Source organism: Lynx rufus, unplaced genomic scaffold, assembly GCF_022079265.1.
Source record: "Lynx rufus isolate CCGP_SWC_20201006 ecotype Redwood Valley unplaced genomic scaffold, mLynRuf1.p SCAF_1, whole genome shotgun sequence".
In the NCBI taxonomy this organism is placed as follows: domain Eukaryota; kingdom Metazoa; phylum Chordata; class Mammalia; order Carnivora; family Felidae; genus Lynx; species Lynx rufus.
Genome location: NW_025814823.1, coordinates 19705758 through 19726517, shown reverse-complemented (window position 1 = coordinate 19726517; position 20760 = coordinate 19705758). Strand labels below are relative to the sequence as shown.

Below are 20760 nucleotides of genomic sequence, written 5' to 3'. Positions count from 1 at the left end.
GGTGAATGAAGATGTAAAATGGGATAGTACCTAGATCATAAGGAATTTCCTCAAGGGGAAAAAAAGAATGCAGTAAAGAGGAAATTGAAGCCAGGGGAAAAGAGTCATAAAAGATAATTATCTATGTTTTCTGGGAAGAAGAACACATAGAAGCATCTGCTGTGGATAGGACCCAGGTCTTTCCTGATTGTATTTCTCTTTTTAGCCACCTCCACCCTGGCTAAGCCTGGCCTGGTAGGGACCCAGAACTGTCCCACATCAGGAACCTTAAACTGCTATGTGTCACTGCTGACTTCAGTCTCCTAATCTTTCGCTTCTCTGAACCCTTCCTCCAGCTCCCCTTACTCTTGCCCTCGTGGCCAGTCGGTCCCTGCTGGCCATTCGCTCTTGTCCTTGTTGGCCAGTGTCTGCGCCCCATCTTCTCTCCCTTTCCAGAGGGGTGTCAGCCACTAGGCGCCCAGCGTTCTCTGGTCAGGCGCCCTCGTTCTTCCCTGAAGAACACATCTGCCATTCACACCCTCTCCAGCCCTCCTGTGCACTCAGCCCCTGGGGCTGCTGCAAGGTCACGCTCTGAGCCCAGGGCCTTCTTCCCCACTGCACACTCAGCATTCCAGTCCAGCTGCCAGAGTCGCCTCAGTCCCTGCACACGGTCCCTTGCAGGTCCTCAGGACTCCCCTCCACTCCTCCAGACCCTCACCACTCCCCACCCCACCCGAGTCCCCTCTCCCTCCCCAGACTCCGCCTTCAAAGAAAAATAGAGGTTAGCCAATAGAGGCTTTAAAACTGTTTTCTTGCGCACCCTGTGTTCCTCTCCAACAAACTTCTTCTGCCTCCTCCTTATCTCTTGCTCTCGGGCTCTCCACATCAAAAACTGTTGTTCCCCGTGCCTCCCTTTTGACCAGCTCACCCTTCTCAATTTATTAACATGCTCAAATGTCTTGCCTTTCTGTTGGACAAACAAAACCCTCTCGACCCCGTATCCTGTTGTAGCAACGTCCGTCCTACTCTCTTAACAGCAGTGCTGCTTTTTCCTTTTTCTAAATTACGGTGAACTGTACCTCATCTAAAATTCACCATTTTAATCACTCTTAAGAATACAGCGCAGTGACGTTGAGGACATTCATATCACCACCATCCGTCCACACAACATGCCCTGTCTCGTAAAACTGAAACTCTGACCCCACTGACCGCGCACCCGTCGTTGCCCCACCCCCAGCCCCTGGCAGCCACCATCCCGCTCTCTGTCTCTGAGTGTGCCTGCTCTGGGTCCCTCGCAGAGGGGACTCGTACACCAGGCGTTGTTTGGTGACCGGCTTCTTTCACTCGGCGTGATGTCTTTCTGTTGTAGCAGACGGCGGGGTGTCTTAAAAGAATATCGTCTTCCAGCCGCTTCCAGTTCTTCACCTCTCATTTCCCTTCCATCCACCTGCAGTTTGGCTCCATCTCTCGCTCCTCTCACGCTCCTGTCCCCAAGGTGGCCGGTGACCTGCTGGCTGCTGAATCCAGGGGACGTGTTTTGAGCCATGTCACCATGAACCTGTCGGCAGCGCTTTACATTGTGGCCCTTCTTCTTGCCTGTGGCCGCCCTCCTTGGGCTCCTGTGACGCGTTCGCACCCGGTTTTCCTGTGCTTCTCTGGCCTGTCTTTCTCCTGTCCTTAGTGATCTTTTTTGTGAGCTCTGCCCCGGACCCTGGTCTCTTTACACTGCGCGCTCTACCTGGTCGATCTCAGCCACTACCCCCGTCATAGACATAAAAGGTACAGTCCTTTCCTCACATTTTTTACACAGTGAGGGACGTGGGTGCTAAACAGTGGTCACAGCGCTTGGTGGCGGGGGCAGGGGGAGGCGGGCACTGGGCACTTCAAAGAACACAGAGTGGCCACGTCACTGGGACAGGAGTGGGAGTCTGTCAGGAAGGCCTTCCTGGGGGAGGTGTTGCCTGACCTAAGATCTTTGGGAAGGAGTAAGCGTTGAGTTCATGAAAAAGAAGTGAGAAGGACACTCTAGGCAGAGAAAACCAGCGAAGTCCAAGGCATGGAGATTTGCGAGAGTGTGCTGTCTTGGGAACTCTGGTAACTGCCGTTGGTGGGCACACCGACTAGCAGGCGGCAGGCAGCCAGAAAGGAAGCGAGCATCCGTTCGGATCACCGAGGCACTAGCCTGACGGCAGTGAGAAACCATAAGAGAGTTTTAGGCAAGGACGTTAGCCTGGTCAGAAGTTAAAAGATTGTTCTGGCAGCAGAATGGTAGGAAACTGTCCCTCAGAATGTGCCAGGAGTGATGGGAAAGCCAAGAGTGGGTGGGCCGAAGGTGAAGTTCAGGTGGTGAGCTCAGCGGGCCTGCTGACCACACTGGGTAGTTCCCAGACCTGGTTCAGGCCGAGGTGGCTTGCAGCCTGGCTCTTTGGTACTCAGCCCTTCACTGTACGGCTGATAACTGTGCTCTGAGTTCTCCGTGGCTGCCTCCAGGCCAGAAAAGGGGTAAGTAGCTGCTGCTTACTGGTGTGTGGGGAGCCGGATGTGGCCCGTGGGTTTCCTGTCTTCCGGGTTAGTTCTAGTACAGAATGTTACCTTGGCATTATGCCTTATCTTTCTCAAAGAGTTTAGAGCATTCTCATATGACTTTACCATGAAATATCTTTGAGGACTGGATGTGGCCCAGGAAAGTTACTAACTAACACGAAGGCAAATGTTGCAGGTCACATATTCAACGTATTGTTATTATCCCTAGACAGTCGTCAGTCCGCTCCGGCTACAGCACATCTCATTCATTTGTAGCCAGAGCAGGGATGTCTAAGAGATTCCATGATGATGCAAGCGTATTGTCGAGCTCTTCCTATGCAGTAAGCCCGTTCTGGGCCCTGGGAAGTCCCAAACTCAGCCAGACACAACTCTGGAAAAAGGGGTTTATATGGATTAGTTAATCTCCTCATTCCCTCACCCCCAAAACAAAGACTTTAGGATTAACCCAGACACATTGAAGAATGATCTCAGGGGTCTTATCAGTCCAGATCCAAACTCAGAAGCAGACTGTCTTTGGTCTGTAATACAGAGTTATAGTCCTTCACCCATCACTCTGTGTTATAGTACAGAAAGTCATATAAAAATGTGGGGTAGTGATGGAATTGGCCTAATAGTCATACCCGGAGGCCAGCATAGCATTTACTAATCCGCGGGGACCTAGGAAACTAGTTTTATGTTCCTTTGCTCCCTCTGCTGGTTTTATTTCTGGAAGTAAATGCCAAGTAACATAGATCTTTGCTATTTATGCAGAAATTAGAATGTATTTCTACCAAAAAGTCATACACTGACTTGAACACAGAGGGGAAAAATGAGATTTTAACCACTGGAAATTCATAGTATCAATAAATTCGTTTTTTTTCTTTTCCTTCTAAGAATTATTTTGGTTAGTATGAACATATTGGAAATAGGAGGGGCCGAACATAAATTGCCAAAGCATACTACTTAACAAAAAATTAAACACATTGAATAAATTAAATAAATTTGTTAACTGTTAGGGGAATTATTGAAAGTAACAGTATAACTATAACCAAAATAATGAAAACATGGAGAGGCATGGTTCAGTGCCAACATGCAGGTTCAGATCGTTAAGTTGAAAACTTGATTTTCGTTTACAGTGAAGACTTCCACATCCAGCAGACACGGATTTTCACCGAGTCAGCCAAATTATTAGCTCTCTGCATGATGAGGGCTGGGGTATAGGGGTGAATCAGACAAATAATGCTTGCTTATTCAACTTCTAGTCATGGAATCCAGTCGTTAAAGCAATAAATTCAGGTAGTCCATCAGGATGTTATGAGGGCCGCAAGTACTGTGAGCCCCCAGTGCCACTCATAGCACTTGCATTGGGAGTAAATAACAAGAGGGACCCCCTATCCAGAGAGCTAAGGGGAGACTGCCGAGGAAGTCGTGTTTAAAGGATCCGTAAGGAGGGCGCCTGGGTAGCTCAGTCATTAGGCATGACTCCGGATCAGGTCATGATCTCATGGTTCATGAGTTTGAGCCCCGCTTTGGGTGAGCTCGAACCCCACTTTGGGTGAGCTCGAATCCTGCTTCAGGCGAGCTTGAGCCCCTCATCGGGTGAGCATGAGCCCCATAGTGGGGGAACAGGAGCCCTACCTTGGTTGAGCACGAGCTCCGCTTTGGGTAAAACACAAGCCCCAGGTGAGCCAGGTTCTCTACACAAGCCCCAGGTGAGCCAGGTTCTCTCTCTCTCTCTCTCTCTCTCTCTCTTTCTCTGCCCCTTGCTCACTTGCCCCCCTCTCTCTCAAAAATAAAAAATGAATAAATAAAAATTTAAAAAAATGAATAAATGATACTATAAGGAGAAAGACTTGTCATCCAGGTGGTGAGACCGGTCTAGACTCCAGGTGTGTGAAGCGCATGCAAAGCCCAGAGTGGGAAAGCGTGAACAACGTATGGAGTCGCATGGGCGGTGTGGAGAGTCAGGGGCGCAGAGTACAGGTTGAACGTACAGGCGATATTAACAACTTCGGACAATGTTCTCAGGCAGTGGGAAACCAGTGATGAAGTAAGCAGGGTGGTAGCATGGTTTCCATTTTAGGAAATCCCTGTGGCAACAGTGGCGGTGGTTGGGTGGGGGTGAGAATGGATGTGCCAAAACCATTTGGAAGGAAGGCTAGGGTTGGAGTCCCACCTGTTTGGACTGGGAGGTGGTGGAGGGTGTGGGGAGAAGAGGAGGGATTCAAGATTGTTTTAGGAGATTGGGAGTCCGCAGCACTTGGCATTTGGGGTGGGAGTGGCTCCCAGGTTTCCATCTGGAGCATTTGGGTGGATAGTGATGCCATTTGCTGAAACAGGAATGTTAGAGTTTAGAGCAGTTTGAGGAGAGAGCACCGTGCTTGGAGCTGAACATCTTCCTTCCATTTTTTCCACTCTGGCTGAAGGGTGGTGGAGTATTCTGATGACAGGGATGCCCCAGGAGTGGTGGCAAGGGGACAGCTGGATGTCCTTTTGTGGATGTCAGGAGGAAAGCATAGTCTAAGAGGTAGAGCACATTCAGCTTTACAGAAACATCCCTCGCTTCAGCCCGAGTAACTGCAGAATGTAGTAAGTGAAAGGTCAGATATTTTATTCAAGAGGCCTTGCGGTTGGAGACTCAGGTGGCTCTTGTGTAGTTACAGGGAGGCTGTTCCCCTTCCTCACCCTGCAGGGTAGGCTGGAACGTTCCGGGCAAGGTGCCATATCGCACTCGTAAAGACAGATCTGGCAGTTTCCAGCCCTGACTTTGCAGCACTCCGTGTAGTCTGTAGCTTTTGCAAGATCTGTTGTAAAAGTCTCTTAGAAATTAGTTGGGCTGTGCATTTTGGTAACACGTATTAAATTTCTAAAAATGCTGATACTCTTTGATCCAGTTTCATGTTTGGGAATCTCTTCTAATTCAGTAGAAACATGAACAAAGTTTTACAAATAAAAATTTTCAGCTTGGCGAAATTTAGAATAGTTAAAAGTTGAGAAAAATGTAATGGTAAGTGAAATAAGGCACATCCCTGTGTGGGGTATTATGCAACCATTAAAACCTATGTTTATGAGAAAATGTAATAGTATAGATAAATTTTATAATGACAAAAACCTTTTTTTTTGAGAATAAATTCATTTATGATAGAAATTGCTCTGTCAGCCATGTATTGTGAAGGTCACAGGCAGGGAGAAACACACCATGAAATGAGGGGGCAGAAAGATGGAGTCTGAAGCGAAGTCAGACGAAATGACTGTCATTTCAAATATCATAAACCCGGAAAACCCACAATTGCTGTGGCCCCTGGCCCTCGCACTCCGACCTAGATATGGAAGGTGAGGAAGGTGCCCTGGGTGTGGACTGCGCACAGGTGCGTGTCTGTACTGTTCTGGAAGGCAGGCTCGCTAACAGCCGTTGCCTTTCTGTGCTGCCGGACGCATCTGGAGGAAGGACTGTTCGTCAGGAAGCTGTCTGCTGGGAAGACTGCTGGGAAGGAAGAGTCCAGTAGGTCAGCAGCTCTCCTCTCCACCCTTCTGTGCCCCCCTGTGACTTAGCGTGCTGCCTCCCCACCAACCCCTACCCCAAAGCCCTGCAGGGCACCTCTGTAGTGATGGCTTACTGGTTTTGTTCATTGTCTCTCACTCCTCTCTGCCATCTGATTCAACCGGCCAGGTGCTTACCCGTTTATTAAGCACTTACTGTGTACCAGTCACTGCACACTATGCTTGAATACAAAGATACAGAGTAAAATTTACCGTGGGGACCGATTTATAATCTGACAAGGTTCAACGTGGTGGGTGAGTATAGGGCTAGAAACCACACCCAGAGGTGGGGACCTCGCATAGATGGAGAGCGTTGAGGAAGGCTTCCTGCAGAAGTCACCTGAGCTGCACCTTGAAGAGAGAGTTTACTTAGGGTGATGAAAGGTCTGATGGGCCCTCCAGGCAGAGGAGTAGCCACAGGTCCCATGAGAGAATGGTTTCACCAAACAGAGCATGCATGCCCTTCTTCTCAGAATGAATCCCATCATCTTCTGCTGTGTTTGTGTTGGTCCAGTAGGGTCTGAGACTTCTTGATTTCATTATATCCTCAGAGCCTAGCGTGGTATCTGCCGTGTAGAAGATGCTCAGTAGATGCTGGTTGCATTGGTTTGAAATGAGTGCTGTGAGTGCACTGGTTTGAAATTGTGGTTTGCAATTTATAAGCCAACATCCAGGAGACCCCATTGTTAGGACATGTATGTAGAGCTGGGAGGGACCTCAAAATTTATTTGTTTTTCTCCCAGCCCCATCCTACTTCCCGTCTTGAAGATTTTTCTTCCATCTTTTCCACTCTTACTGAAGGGTGGTGTAATACTCTGAGCCCTAGGGGGTGATAAATATACCCTGACTTTGACTTTCTTGAACCTGTCATTGATTTTTCTCTTCCTGACTCTGGGTTACCAGGAACTCCCCTTCCCGGCTCTGGCCCCTTACAGGCTGATGTAATGTGGAAAAAACTAGAGATTGGTCTTGTTTTTAAAACTTGAATTGATCTCCTGATGGCTGGGATAGTTTGGGAACAGGCTGATGACTGCCTCAAGGCTGACTAAACAGAGGACACTGTCACAGATGGTATAGATGGGGTCTCCTGCACTATAATCATAGCTAACACTTACTGAGCGCTCCCCATGTGCTAGGCACTATTCTATATGTTGATGTGTATGTTAACTCATTTAATCTCAACAAAATTATTGTCATCCCTGTTGTACAGATGAGGTTTCTGAGGCACAAAGACATTAAATAATTTGCCCAAAGTCACTTACCTAGTAGGAGTTGAGCCTAGGATCTGGTTCCAGAGCCTGTGCGCTTATACTAACCACATCTAAACTTCCTATTGCTTCACCATAAACCATCCTCATCCCATAGTCACCAACAAAGAAGGCCTGCTTCTCATGGTGCGGTGCTTATAGATGTGGGTGTGTACTGGTAGGGAGTTGAGAGGGATCCATCACTTGGCACATGGTACGTCTTTTTTTTTTTTTTTCAAAAAATTTTTTTTTTAGCGTTTTTTATTTATTTTTGAGACAGGGAGAGACAGAGCGTGAACGGGGGAGGGTCAGAGAGAGAGGGAGACACAGAATCTGAAACAGGCTCCAGGCTCTGAGCCATCAGCACAGAGCCCGACGCGGGGCTCGAACTCACGGACCATGAGATCATGACCTGAGCCGAAGTCGGCCGCTTAACCGACTGAGCCACCCAGGTGCCCCCATGGTAAGCCTTTTTTTAAGATTTTCCATGTTTAGGGGCGCCTGGGTGGCTCAGTCGGTTAAGTGGCCGACTTCGGCTCAGATCATGATCTCACGGTCCGTGAGTTCAAGCCCCACGTCGGGCTCTGTGCTGACAGCTCAGAGCCTGGAGCCTGTTTCGGATTCTGTGTCTCCCTCTCTCTGACCCTCCCCCGTTCATGCTCTGTCTCTCTCTGTCTCAAAAATAAATAAACGTTAAAAAAAAAATTAAAAAAAAAAAAAGATTTTCCATGTTTATTCTGAACAGGATGAACAGCCCACCCAATTAAGTCTTTAATTATGTCAAATAAGCCTTTCTAACTATTCTTTTTACTAGTGCCCACCATTATTTAAATCTGATATGATGCTTTAAAGAACCTACCCACTTAATATGTTGTCTTAGTCTATTCAGGCTGCCCTAACAGGCTATCATAGGCTGGGTGGGTTAGAAACAATAGATATTTGTTCTAGGAACTGGGAAGTCCAAGATCAAGGCGCTGGCTGATTGAATGTCTAGTGAGACCACTTCCTGGTTTATAGATGGCTGCTTTCTCACTATAAGCTCACGTGACAGAAGGGACTGAGGAGCTCTCTGGATTCACTTTCATAAGGGCACCAACCTCAGTCATGGGGGCTACACCCTTATGACTTAATCACCTCAGAATATCGAGGATTAGGTTACAACATAGGAATCTGGGGTGGGGGGGGGGGACACAAACTAAGGAGAGGAAAAAATACATTAGTCATCATTCCCTTTTCTGTCCCCAGTGGCTTAACCAGTCAAGTAAGACCATCTCCAGAGCGTCTCCTTGAGATGAGCATTCACTGACCTAAAAGATGTGAGAAGTAGAATAAAGGCTGTCACACAGACAACATTGGTCAACTAGGAAAACAGATGCCACATGCCTGTTCCAGGTGCTAGGAACAAGGCAAAGAACATTCATGTACTTACTTCAATCATTTGCTCACTTGTCTGTGTTTATTGAGTGTCTCCCGTAAGCTGAACAGAATTCTAGATCCTGGAGACACTGTGGTGAACAAGCCAAACCCTGGCCCTCCAAGAGCTTATATTCTGTGGGGGCAGTAGACAATAACTATGTGTTCTGAAGAAAAAAATAAAACCATAAAGAGGAGAGTGGTAAGAGTGACCAAGGACGGTCTCTGTAAAGAGGTGGCATCTGAACAGGGATCTTTGTGAAGTGAGGGCATGCACCAGTGATAATCTGGAGGAAGAGAATCACAGGCAGAGGCAACAAAGTGCAAAGAGCTAGAAGTGGGAATGAACCTAGCATGATGAAGGGGCATCCAGCGTGATTAGAGCAGAGCCGGGGGCGGGGGCGGGGTGGGGACGGGGGAAGCTTCACAGTAGGGGCAGGAGCTAGATCGTACAGGGTCTTGAAAGGCCACAGAGAGGAACTTTGCATTTTACTCTGAACGGGATGGGGAACCATCGGAGGGATTAGAGCAAGGGGTGTCATAATCTGCTCTGTGTTCTTCGGTGGTCGCTTTAGCTGCTGTGTGGAGGGCAGACTACAGAAACAGGAGTAGAAGCGAGGAACCTGTGTAGGAGGCCGTTCACACAGTCTTACAGTTTGGGGCTTTTTTATTTTAACTTTTCATTTGGAAATAATTTCAGACTTTAAAGAAGCTGCAGAACAGTGCAGAGAGTTCTGTACATCCTTCACCCAGATTCCACGGATGTTAACATCTTTGAAAACTACAGCACAGATACCAAAATCAGGAAGTTAACGTTGACAGAGTCCTGTTCCCTAATCTACAGACCTTACTCACATCTCTCCAGTTATCCCACTAATTGCCTTTTCCTGGTTCACAGTCTGATCAGGACCACATGCTGCATTTCCTTATAATGTCTCTTTAGTTCCCTTGAACACGGAACAGTTCTGAGTCTTCCTTTTTCTGTCATGACCTTGGCATTTTGAGGTCATTCTTGGCATTCTAGCCAGAATGTCCCTCCCTTGTAGAATGTCCCTCCATTTGATGTTTCCTCGTGGTTAAATTCAGGTTACGCATTTTTTATGTGAATACCATGGAAATGATGTTATGTCCTTCACAGTGGATCGTATACAAGAGGCACATGATGCTGATTTGTCCTCTTTCTGGTGATGTTAACTTTGATTATTTGGTTAAGGTAGTGTGTGCCAAGTTTCCCCACCGTAGTCACCCTTTGTAATTCATAACTATTTTAGGAGGAAATATTTTGAAGCCGTGTAAATACTATTTCTCATCATATTTCTGCCCAGTAATTTTACTATCCACTGATGACTCTTACCAGCAACAGTCATGACTGTGGTGCTTGCTAGATTGTGCTTTTCCTAGTCCTTTTCTCTTCGACACTTTTTGGTTGGAATTTTATGGTAAGGAAAAGCTTTCATTTCTCCCCCATTTATTTATTTATTTTTTAAATTGTTTATACCAGTATGGGCTCACGAGTTCTTAATTATTTCTGTGTGTGAGGATTCATTACCACCATTGATTTATTTTCTTGCTTACATTGTCCCAGATTTGACCAGTGGAACACTGGCTTCTTCACGGTGGTGTTTCTGACCTTTTGACCTGTCCCTTTGCTTTTTGATAACCACGTCTTGATATTTCTGACTCTGTTGTATACTACCTGCCTCGGCCCTAGAATTAACATTCATACAGCCTCGTTTCTTTCATTGAAGAATAGATAGTATGAGGGGATACTTCTAGAAGCCAAACTCAGGGTGCCATGTGTGCTCACCGTTAATGGCAGGGTGGAGGGATCATTGCTTCTGGGCCCTCAATAGACAGAGCTAGAAAATATGTGTGCACTCACACATCTGTAAGGATTTCTGTAACTTTTATGTGATGTCATACGGATACTTCCAATTCCATTCTAACACCAAAGAGTTTATTCTAACCTCCCCCCAACTGTAACTCCTACTATGAGTGAGAAAGTCAACTCTCATTATCCTCGATGTATTTACTTGTTCAATCCTAAAATACAGAATAGGTTCAGAATTGCTAACCTATAACTCATGTACAAACCTACTAACTAAAGTACTGTATTTGTGTACAAATCTTATATTTTGCCTTCGACTGTGTAGTCAAATTACTATTTTCCAAAGTTACTTTTGTCAGCTCGCCCCCTCCCGCCTTTAGTGTGGTTATTGTATCATTCATTTGTAATACAGTTAGGTTCACTTGTTCCTGTTTATATTCTATTTGGGGTCCACACCCTGCCCTGCCAACACACTCCTTGTTAATTTCATTTACTTATTTTTGAGTATGTGAAACAATACGATTCCAAAACCCAGAACCAAACAAAAAGTACACTCAGGAAAGTGCCAGTCTGCTTCACCCCTTCTCCATGGCTGTGCCCAAGCACCTGCTGAAGTTAACACATCTCATTCATTTATTTCCCCTTTTTTCTTAGATGAAAGGTAGTGCAATATAGCTGTTCTTTGGCACGTTGCCTTTTACACTTTACAGTGTATCCTGGAAATCACTTTCTATCCACCTAAATGATTCTGTTCATTCTTTCTCATAGCTGCGTAATACTGTGTGGATGTACCATAGTTAATTCACCCACTCTCTTATATGAGCATTCTCCTTGTGCATATGTATCTATGTATTACTTGGTGGGGATGGGGACAATATCTTCACGATCAAACTCCTGAAAGTGAGAGTAAAAGCTAAGCACAGGTATGGCTTGTTGGATACGGCCTTCCCCATTGTACTGGTTTGCGTTCTCATCAGTGATACGTGAGAGTGTCTTTTTCCCCCGAAGGCTTTCCAACAAAATATGTGTCATGCTTTTTAATTTTCTAGGAAAGAATTTTGATAGTGGCTCTTATGCAAGGATGGTAGTATTAGAGGTGGCAGAAGTGCTTAGACTTTAGGTATCTTTGGAAAAAAACAATTTAGAGTTTATAGTGGATTGCTTTGGAGGCTGATGGAATAGTTCCCCACCTGAGGTCTTCTCCAATTCTGGTGAAACATAAGGCATCAAGATTAACAGCCTAAGGTAGTAACTTCTTTTTATTTGCCTGATTTATGAAGCTTTTGGTGACTCTCACCTTCCTCTTGGGCCAGCCTTATTACATATATGGCATTATAATACCTAATGCTAGGCACCTGGGTAGCTCAGTTGGTTGAGCGTCTGACTCTTGATCTTAGCTCGGGTCTTGATCTCAGGGTTATTAGTTCAAGCCCCACACTGGGCTCCATGCTGGGTTTGAAGCCTACTTAAAAAAAAAAAAAAAAGGCTCTAACAAATAATTTCTAACATTCCAGTGGCTTCATGTAGCAGAAGTTTGTCACTCTTGTGACAACTCAGTGTGGTTGTTTTTGTTCATTCTGTTTTTGTTCATTCTGGTTCAGTCTGGTTGTGGATTTACAGCTCTATTCTATGTGGTGATTCAGGGACTCTGGCTCCTTCTAGAATGTAGTTTCTCCATGCCCTGGGGTCTTGGAGTCCTCAAGGAGGAAGTACAAAGAGAAAGTGAAAAAGGGACTGCTCTGGTCTGGAAGGAACGCAGATTACTTTCTGGATTCAGTTGCTGAGAACTGGTCACATGCCCCCTAGATGCAAGAGGGCCCCGTAAATGCGGTCCCTGCAGGACAGCGGCTTTCCAGGGAGCACTCCATATATGGAAGGGGAAGTATGGATCTAGGTGGACGATTAGCTGACTCTGCCACAGGTATTTAACAAAGTAAGCCATTGGGTACCGTGTGGGAATAAATAACATGTTTTGCAGGATGGAATATCCTGAAATTACTGAAGCATGGTTAAATTTAAAAAGTACAGTGCAGCCCCCCCAAATCTGTGGGGGACAAGTTCCAGGACCCCGCAGTGGATGCCTGAAACTACAGATACTACTGAACCCTAGATATACCGTGTTTACATACACTGTAATGAAAGTTATGTGAACGTGGCCTGCCTCTGAAAACATCTTCTTGTACTGTGCTTCCCCCTTTGACGAGGTGAGATGATCAGATGCCTTTGCAGTGAGATCACGTGAGATGGATGGCATAGCGTTAGGCTACGGCTCACCATCCGAGGGTCCCGCAGAAGAACGATCATCTACTTCCGGACCACAGTTGTCCACGGGTACCTGAAACCCCGGGAAGTGAAACCATGGACAAGGAGGGACTGCTGTAAGCATGGAGTTCAACAGCAGGAAACCAAGAGGAGTTGTATAAAAGGAGAAGCAATATTTAACTTTTGAAGGGTCAGTGAGTCTGGTAGAGGAGTTCCAAGTAACAAGGATGGTGGGTGAAAAAAAGATTCATGTGTTTTCATTCATCTGCTCCTTCATTCATTCAAGAGACAACCCCAGAGCCTGTCTGCTGCTGGCCCGTGCTCCGAGCTGTTATGTGGTGGTGGGGGAGGAGATGGGAGTGTCAGGGGGGGCCCCTGCAGGTACACTGGTGGGTTGGGGTGTTTACTCCTTCGTGCCAGCAGAATGTTACACAGGTATAGGGAGAAGCTATTAAACGTAAGCCAGAATAGTGGGATTTTTTTCCCCTTTTGATCTTGGGGAGGAAAAAAAAAGCAACAACAACCTTCTGAGAATGTTATGTGAAAGAAACTTTCCTAAAAGCTTTTAAAGTGCAGCGCTTTGTTAGAACAAATTGATAATCTAAATAAGAAAAAGGCAGATTTGAAGAAGCAAGATGGTATTTTCTGTTCTTTTCAGAATATAATATTTTTCAATAATGTAAAAAAATGAGTACTTCTCACATTCTTAAGTGTTTGTAGGCTTTGTGCCCATATTATGTGGAAAAAGTTAATATTGTTCTCATCATGCAGGAGTTTGATTTATAAGGGGACTGCCAGAGAAAGATCTGTCATAATATTTCATTGCCGCACCGGTAGAGTAATGCTAATAATCAGCGTGTGTGTACCTCACGCTACAGTTTACAGAGGGGTCCTATGTAACGGATCCAACCTCATTATCACCACAACCTATGAAGTAGGTAATGGCCAGGTTGATATTATCATTAGTTGCATGCAGATGTTCGGATGTAGCCCCATTATCCCCATTTACAGTTGAGGAAATTGACCCTTAGGGATGTGCATGATGTGCCCCAAATCTGTAAATTTAAATTCCCAAAGAGAGGAAATAAATTTTAAATTCCGACGTTGTAGTCTAATTATATCTGTGCTGAAGGATGAAGAATCTGGGGCTCCGGGGTGGCTCAGTCGGTTGGGCGTCCGACTTTGGCTCGGGTCAGGTTCTCACGGTTTGTGGTTCGAGCCCCGCGTCAGGCTCTGTGCCGACAGCTCAGAGCCTGGAGCCTGCTTCCGATTCTGTGTCTCCCTCTCTCTCTCTGCCCTTCCCCTGCTCACGTTCTGTCTCACTCTCTCTCTTGAAAATAAATATTAAAAAAATTTTTTTAAAAAGAGTAAAGAATCCAACTAAGCTATTGAAAACTCCATTTACTTCTCATCTGTTATTGTCAGGGTGGGAGGTAGACAGGAGTCAAGGAAATATGGTTAATACTTCCAAGTAGTGTGATATTTTCCATTCTCCGAATTACGTCTCTTGTCTGTCAATTAATTGCCTTTTTCATTTCCTTTGGTTTTTATATAATTGATTTTATGGTATATTAAGTTTTGGGGGAAAATGCTGAAAGGGCAGGGCTTTTACTCTGGGAGTCCGTTTTTTTTCTCTTCGGGGACTTACTTGTGTGTTCTCTAAGCAGAAGAACTACACTAGATCCTAACGCCTTTGCATTTTCATTTATTGGTGAATGCTGTTGTTGCCTGGTGACGAATGTCCTGCTGTGTCTGTTCTCTCAGGTGGGGTGACTGCTCTCTGTTGGGACCCCGTCCAGCGAGTGTTGTTCTCCGGCAGCTCCGACCACTCCGTTATCATGTGGGACATCGGCGGGAGGAAAGGAACAGCCATCGAGCTCCAAGGACACAAGTAAGGCTGCTGGTGCTTTTACTAAAAACTCTGAGAAAAGATTCCCTTCTGAAAGCCTAGAACAAAGGCGTGTGCTCCAGTCTCTGTGGCAGGATCTTCGCGTGGGAAGGAACCCGGCAGGCACTCAACTAATGGCCACTTTGAATTGTATCCGTACCTAAGTATGTTTATTTATTTACATGTCACCTTGTTTAATTCCATAGAGGACTTGACAGTGCCTACAAAAACCGCGAAGTAAAATAATGGCAGCAAACAAATAAAAGGTAAAAGTGAGAACCAGGGAGACCTAAGAGTAAAAATTAGAGAGAGAGGAAAAAAAAAAGCTTAAAAATAGAAGCCATGGAGGCCTACAGAATTTCTGTAATTGAGTTCAGATGTGGTGCCAGGACTCCCGGCAGCTTGAGGAAGAGGGGAGAGATAATATTCTTACACAATAGATTTTGTACTTCACCACATATTTATTGAAGACTCGCTTTGATTCCTATCAGGCCCTCTTCTTCCTTGAGGGACAATTCCATGGGCCGAGAGGAAAAGTGAAGGCAGCTTTGCGTTTCCTTGGAGCAGACTCTTTGCCGTGTGCTGAGAGTCACTAAGGAATTTTTTTTCATGTAGATTCCTGGCCCCTGTCTTTGGAGATTCCGGTCACAATGTGGAGCTGAGGCACCTCTGTTGTTCGCAGCCTCCCAGGCAGCTCTCCTGGTGGCCCTCAGACCACACTCTAATGGCTGCCCACAGGCCCCGGGGGCACATACTGGCCTTGTGCGGAAAAGAACCGTCGATTTGCTTCAAAGCTCTAAGCTCGTCTGAATTGTTTTTAACTTGGAAAGTTTCCACAGTGATGTTAGCAGCGACTCTAGACATCTGTAAACAAATGTTAGTGGGGCTCCCAGGAACTGACTGGTGTTAACCAACATTAGCTCTTTTTGTAAATCTGCCCGGAAGCACTCGTTTTAAAATGTTCCCCTAAGTAGTTAAATTTTGCAGTTGGGATTATTACTGATTGAATTTTGGAAGGCCCCTGCACAAGTCATTATTGCAGTGTTAGAATTTAGTCTTAGAGAGCTACTGATTAGGCCTCCTTTCCCACATTTGAGAACAGACCCATTGTCTGGGGCCATGTGTGGCTTGTGGGGCCACTCGGACCTCATCATCAGCTCATTAAGAGGAATCGTTCCCTTGTGCTTATCTCCATGGCAAGGGGACATACATCAGTATCATATGAAAGGAGTTGACCTCATCCGTGTAAGTGAAGAAAAGGAGAAGGCAAACACAGTCCTGTTTAGTAATGCTCAGTTATTATCCACTCTGCCAGGTAATTCTGCCACCTCAGGCTGTCTCAGAGAAATAAAACGCCAGTTTTGAATGAAGAGCAGTAATATTTGTTGGTCTCACTCAGATGAACTCATAACTAGTTTCATTTTTGCACCGTGGTTAATAAAGACTGCAGGCAATCTGGCATGACCCGTCCTCGGGGCGGTAAAGTATGAGAGTGCTCAACACCAGCGTCACTGGGTGCCGAGTGCCCTCGTGCAAACTGTTCTGGAAAACTTGCGCCTAGAGTTTGGTAAGAAAGGAAAAGCTATGAAGTTGAGATACAGTCTCTCAGTCCCAGAAAAATGGAACCTGGGCTAATAGGTATTCTCGTTTCTAAGGAATGCAGACCTGACCTTTTAGAAAATGGAACAGACCATACTTGGGAGTCCATCCTGTTACTCTGTACCCTTAGAACCTAGTGGGCCAGCAGGCTGGTGAGATCAGGAGCCACTGGTCAGCCCTGGCTTTAAACAGGAATAATGGCCGTAGGCCTTTGCCTGGGGCTTTATTTATCTCAAGCTGAGAAAGGAACGACGTGAACTCTGTGGTCACCATCACCGGGCCTTAGCCTGGGAGGGGCCACCTGGTGTCACACAGCTGGGAGAGATGAACTTCCTCAGCATCAGTTGGTGTTAACCCTGGGTTTGAGTGCCCGAGGTGAGGACGGGGAAGACACCAGAGCTGCTGGAAATGGGAGGTTGGGACTCACAGAAGGTGGCGGAAGGAAAGGGGCCAGGGCAGCAGGCAGGAAGGGGAGCATAGCGCCACACAGCCACCATTGCTTTGTCCTGAAAATTGGCCACTGGATTGGTGTTCAGTGATTCTTGTCTTTGAATGGAGCTTAGTATTTTGCCAGAGAGCTTCTGAAACACACAGGGACCTCAGTGTAATCTTCCAAGAACCCTGGATATGTAAGAGGGAAGCCCGATGTCATTTTTTAGATGAGAATATCGAGCTACCACCCTCAAAGCCTCCAGCTGGTAGCTTGGGTCTCTCAAACCTTCTTTCAGTCCAAGAAAGCTACTTAGAGCCTTCTTTGCATCCTGCACTATACTAGGTACTGGGGCAGAGAAATGAGCATTGACTAACAGATGGCCCCTTCTGTGCTCCATGATGTTTTTTTGGTCTCTTTTCCACTCTAGAGGCCAAAGAGTTTCTTCGTGGGGCCCGAGGCTGCCCCTAGCTGTCCTACAATTCCTTATGTTCCCACCTTCCCCTCAGGGAGACTCTGGGTGGTCAGAGTTCCAAATCAGGCACCGAGTTGGTGAGCTTGGGAACTGGGCAGAGCCGACCGGACCAGAGAGCCCCAGAGGAGTGGAAAGACCACCTTCCCCTTTTGTGGGAATATCCGACCCCGATGTGAAGGGGCAGCTTTACGGGTCTTCTGTCCTGGGTCCTGTGGCTTCATTGCATCCTTCAGCAGAAATAAGACATTTGTGCAACTAATTTGATCTGGTGTGTGAAAAACCCATCAAAGCAGAGAGAGCTTTAGCACTAGAGTAACTGAAATGTTTCCAAGTCCAAGGGAAAAAAGCTAAGAAAGTATACTTCTATACAATATTCTCTGCATTTGAAACATTTTGGTATTTTTATTCCCTGTAGCAAGTGGACCATGATTGTGTGCTAGCTCTGTGGAAGGAAAGGCAAAGAAAAGGTTCCAGTTTCAGGGACCAGTTATGTTTCTGAAGTATCCGTTACCAGTTGGATGGATATTATAGAAGCATAAGCCTGGACATTTATTGTCCCATGCCCACCGTGTCAAACCTAATAACGATACTTGGGCTTTTTAGATCCTTTTTTATTCTTAGATAATACCTGTCATTTCATGACCAACTTTATGACCATAATTTTCCTTTCTAGCAGTATTTTTCTCAGGCTTTTAAGACTTTGTGGCAATTTAGTTTAACGGTAACTCGATTTAAAGCACAGATGAACTTTTTGGGATGGAACCCTCCACCAAGACTGGGATCTTCGGTTACGGGGGACGTGGTCACAGCCCCGGCTGTTCACACATGGCCTGTGTATTTGCTTCCTTTTTCCATAGTCCCAGCTCTTGGTTTTTCTCTTCCGACTCTTAGCATGTATAAGACTTTTGTTACAAGCATCTTCAAAGCCTTTTGGTAAAGAAAGGGACTAGTCAGTGGGGCATCTGGGTGGCTCAGTCAGTTAAGCCTCCGGCTCAGATCATGATGTCACGGTTCATGAGTTCGAGCCCTGCATCAGGCTCTGTGCTGACAGCTCAGAGCCTGGAGCCTGCTTCAGATTCTGTGTGTCTCTCTCTGCCTCTACCCCGCTCACACTCTGTGTCTGTCTGTCAAAAATAAATTAACATTAAAAAAAATTTTTTTTTTAAAAGAGAGGGGCTATTCGTCGATAAATATCCATTGGGAGAATTTGTACCTTTCCCTCTTTATCAGGTAAATTGCCTGTCAAGTTAGGAAAGGAAGTAGAATTCTCACATTCATCCTTTCCTGGGTTTGGGGAAGGAGAGCAAGGGTCAAGAGAGCAAGGTTTCTCTCTTTGCGAATCTCAGATTTAGGAGCATTTCTCATTGTATCACTGGAGAATTATTAGGATACAGGGGAAGAGATTTTTTTCTATTTCTCACTTAGCTAATGCATAATAGATCAAAGAATTCGAAATTAGGGTTTTCACGGAGAGTGGAATCTTATCCGAGGGGTGGTGCTCCGTGGTGTGGTCATTAATTGCTGGCCTCTGGATCAGGCCAGGCTGCTTTTGAGCCAGCCCTTCTGGCTCTAAGCAGGGCTCTCTATCTCTCCGATCCTCAGTTTCCTCATCTCTAAAGTAAGGATAATATTGGAAAGGAAAACCCTCGAAGGTTGTCAAAAACCATAAATGATATAACGCATGTAAAATAATCAGCACAAGAGTAAGGGACAGTAAGTGACAGGTGTTAAGAATATTCTTGTTAATAAAAATTATAGTAATTTGTAAATCAAGCTTTTGGATAGGATTTGTATTTCTCTCTGAACATAGCATTTTAAGTGGAAGTATTGCCACATGTACCTACTCCCTCAATTTATATTACACTCAACAGAAGTTTACTGAATCTCTGTCTATATACCAGACTTTATAGCAGACACTTCGGATATGAAGGGCACTATGGCAACACCCACTGCCTAAATGGTGCTATAGAGGCATGAGAATGGGGACGAGGTGGGACAGTTTGCCAGTTGTACTGAAAAATGGGAAGCCTCAGTGGAGGGAGTCACTGTTGATTTGGATCTTAGGAGATGAATGTGTTCTCATTGTTCTGAGGATCAGGAGGTTACCCAAAACAGAACTGCATGAACTCAGTACAGTGTTTTCAGGAACTTGCAGGCGGATAGAAGGGCAGCGGCTGCTCTGATCTTCCGTCTTAGCCGGTAAACAGCCAAATGTTGCCAATCTCGAACCAGCACTCCCAGTAGGATCCTATGTTCCGGTTCAGGCTGGCTGTGATCCAAGGATTCCCAGGGAGGCAGATCCATCCAGGGTCCCTTTGGTGTGAGATGGCCCCAAGTATCTGTTATCCGGGGGACCTCACATGTGTGGATTACTCACGAGCCTTTTCTGGTCCTTGGAGGTTTGGGAGACTTATGAATATGGGGGCTCTGAATATAAGAGAGTGAGTTCTCTGGGAGCAGGTGCATGACTGATTAGATTTTCACCAAGTAATCTAGGACTTTTCATCAAAGAAATGAAAGCTGCTGTACTACTCTTAGGATGTAGAAGAGGACCTAAGTTGACATTTGAGCAGATGTTACCTTATGTCTGAAAATCTGTTTGAATAAAAAGAATAAAGGCTTCTCTACCCTTTTTCCTTAACAAGCATCAGACACAGCACCGGCCTCAGGGGCATGCTACCTGTGCAGTCACACAGGGCCCCATGCTTGGATGGGCCCCATGCTTGGGTTAATGTCCTGCTGTCACCATCTTGTCATTGTTAGTACATTTTTAGCAAGGGGCCCTGCATTTTCATTGTGCATGACGCTCCCCCCCCACCCCCCAAATTATGTAGCTAGGCCTACCAAGGCCTGTGTTCCCTCTAGGGCTGGTGAGAAGGGAAATGAGGCCATTGCCAGTAAGTGTAGTCTTTGTAGCTGGCAGATCCTGGTAGTTGTGAAAAGTGAGGCTTTTGTGCACCGGTAAGAGCATTTGCAATGCAGTACTTGGAGCTCTCACCCGTGGAATGATAACCAGTTTTGAAATGCTTTCCAGTATAAATGCTACACTGATGTCAGATGAAACATGAATGTAAGAAGAAGGTATCTTTTGTTCTTTATAACCCTCAATCTGTGAACCTGGGGATGTTCCCTTACCTCGTTTTTAACTGCAAGGTGGTTAGATTGTGAATCCTTAAATCAAGAAGTCCCTGAGCAGCTTTATTACAAAGCTTGGAATCCAGCATTCATCACTGTGTTCCACTCATCTGTGTTGGAATATTAACAGTATTGGAGTCCCATAAATTATGTATTGGTTGCTGAATGTTGCTGCCAGCTATGAGTGGCAAAGCAGTTCCTTCTGTAGCTTATTTTGGTTTTACAAGATCACTGATGTGTATCAAGATGCCTTAACAAATGAAATGTAGTTCAAATCACCGGGTTACGAGTCTGTTCAAGTAGATAGATTTTCCTTCTTGCCCTTGAATGTCAGAATGGTGGCGCTCCATACTTTAAAATGTGTGAAGTAGCAGCCAAGAGAGACAGAAAACAATTGACTCTTTTGTTAACGAATACCCGGTGAAAATTTTATATTAGTCA

General features: G+C 45.6%; 1 protein-coding gene across 2 annotated transcripts in view; it reads left to right on the top strand.

The window, feature by feature from the left end:
* WDFY2 (WD repeat and FYVE domain containing 2) overlaps positions 1–20760 on the top strand; it is a 179113-nt gene that overhangs the window by 140910 nt on the left and 17443 nt on the right. For both annotated transcript variants that reach the window (XM_047079227.1, XM_047079236.1), the window contains one exon: positions 14557–14683. In XM_047079227.1, coding sequence (XP_046935183.1) covers positions 14557–14683 — 127 coding nt within the window. The remainder of the gene's footprint in view (positions 1–14556; positions 14684–20760) is intronic.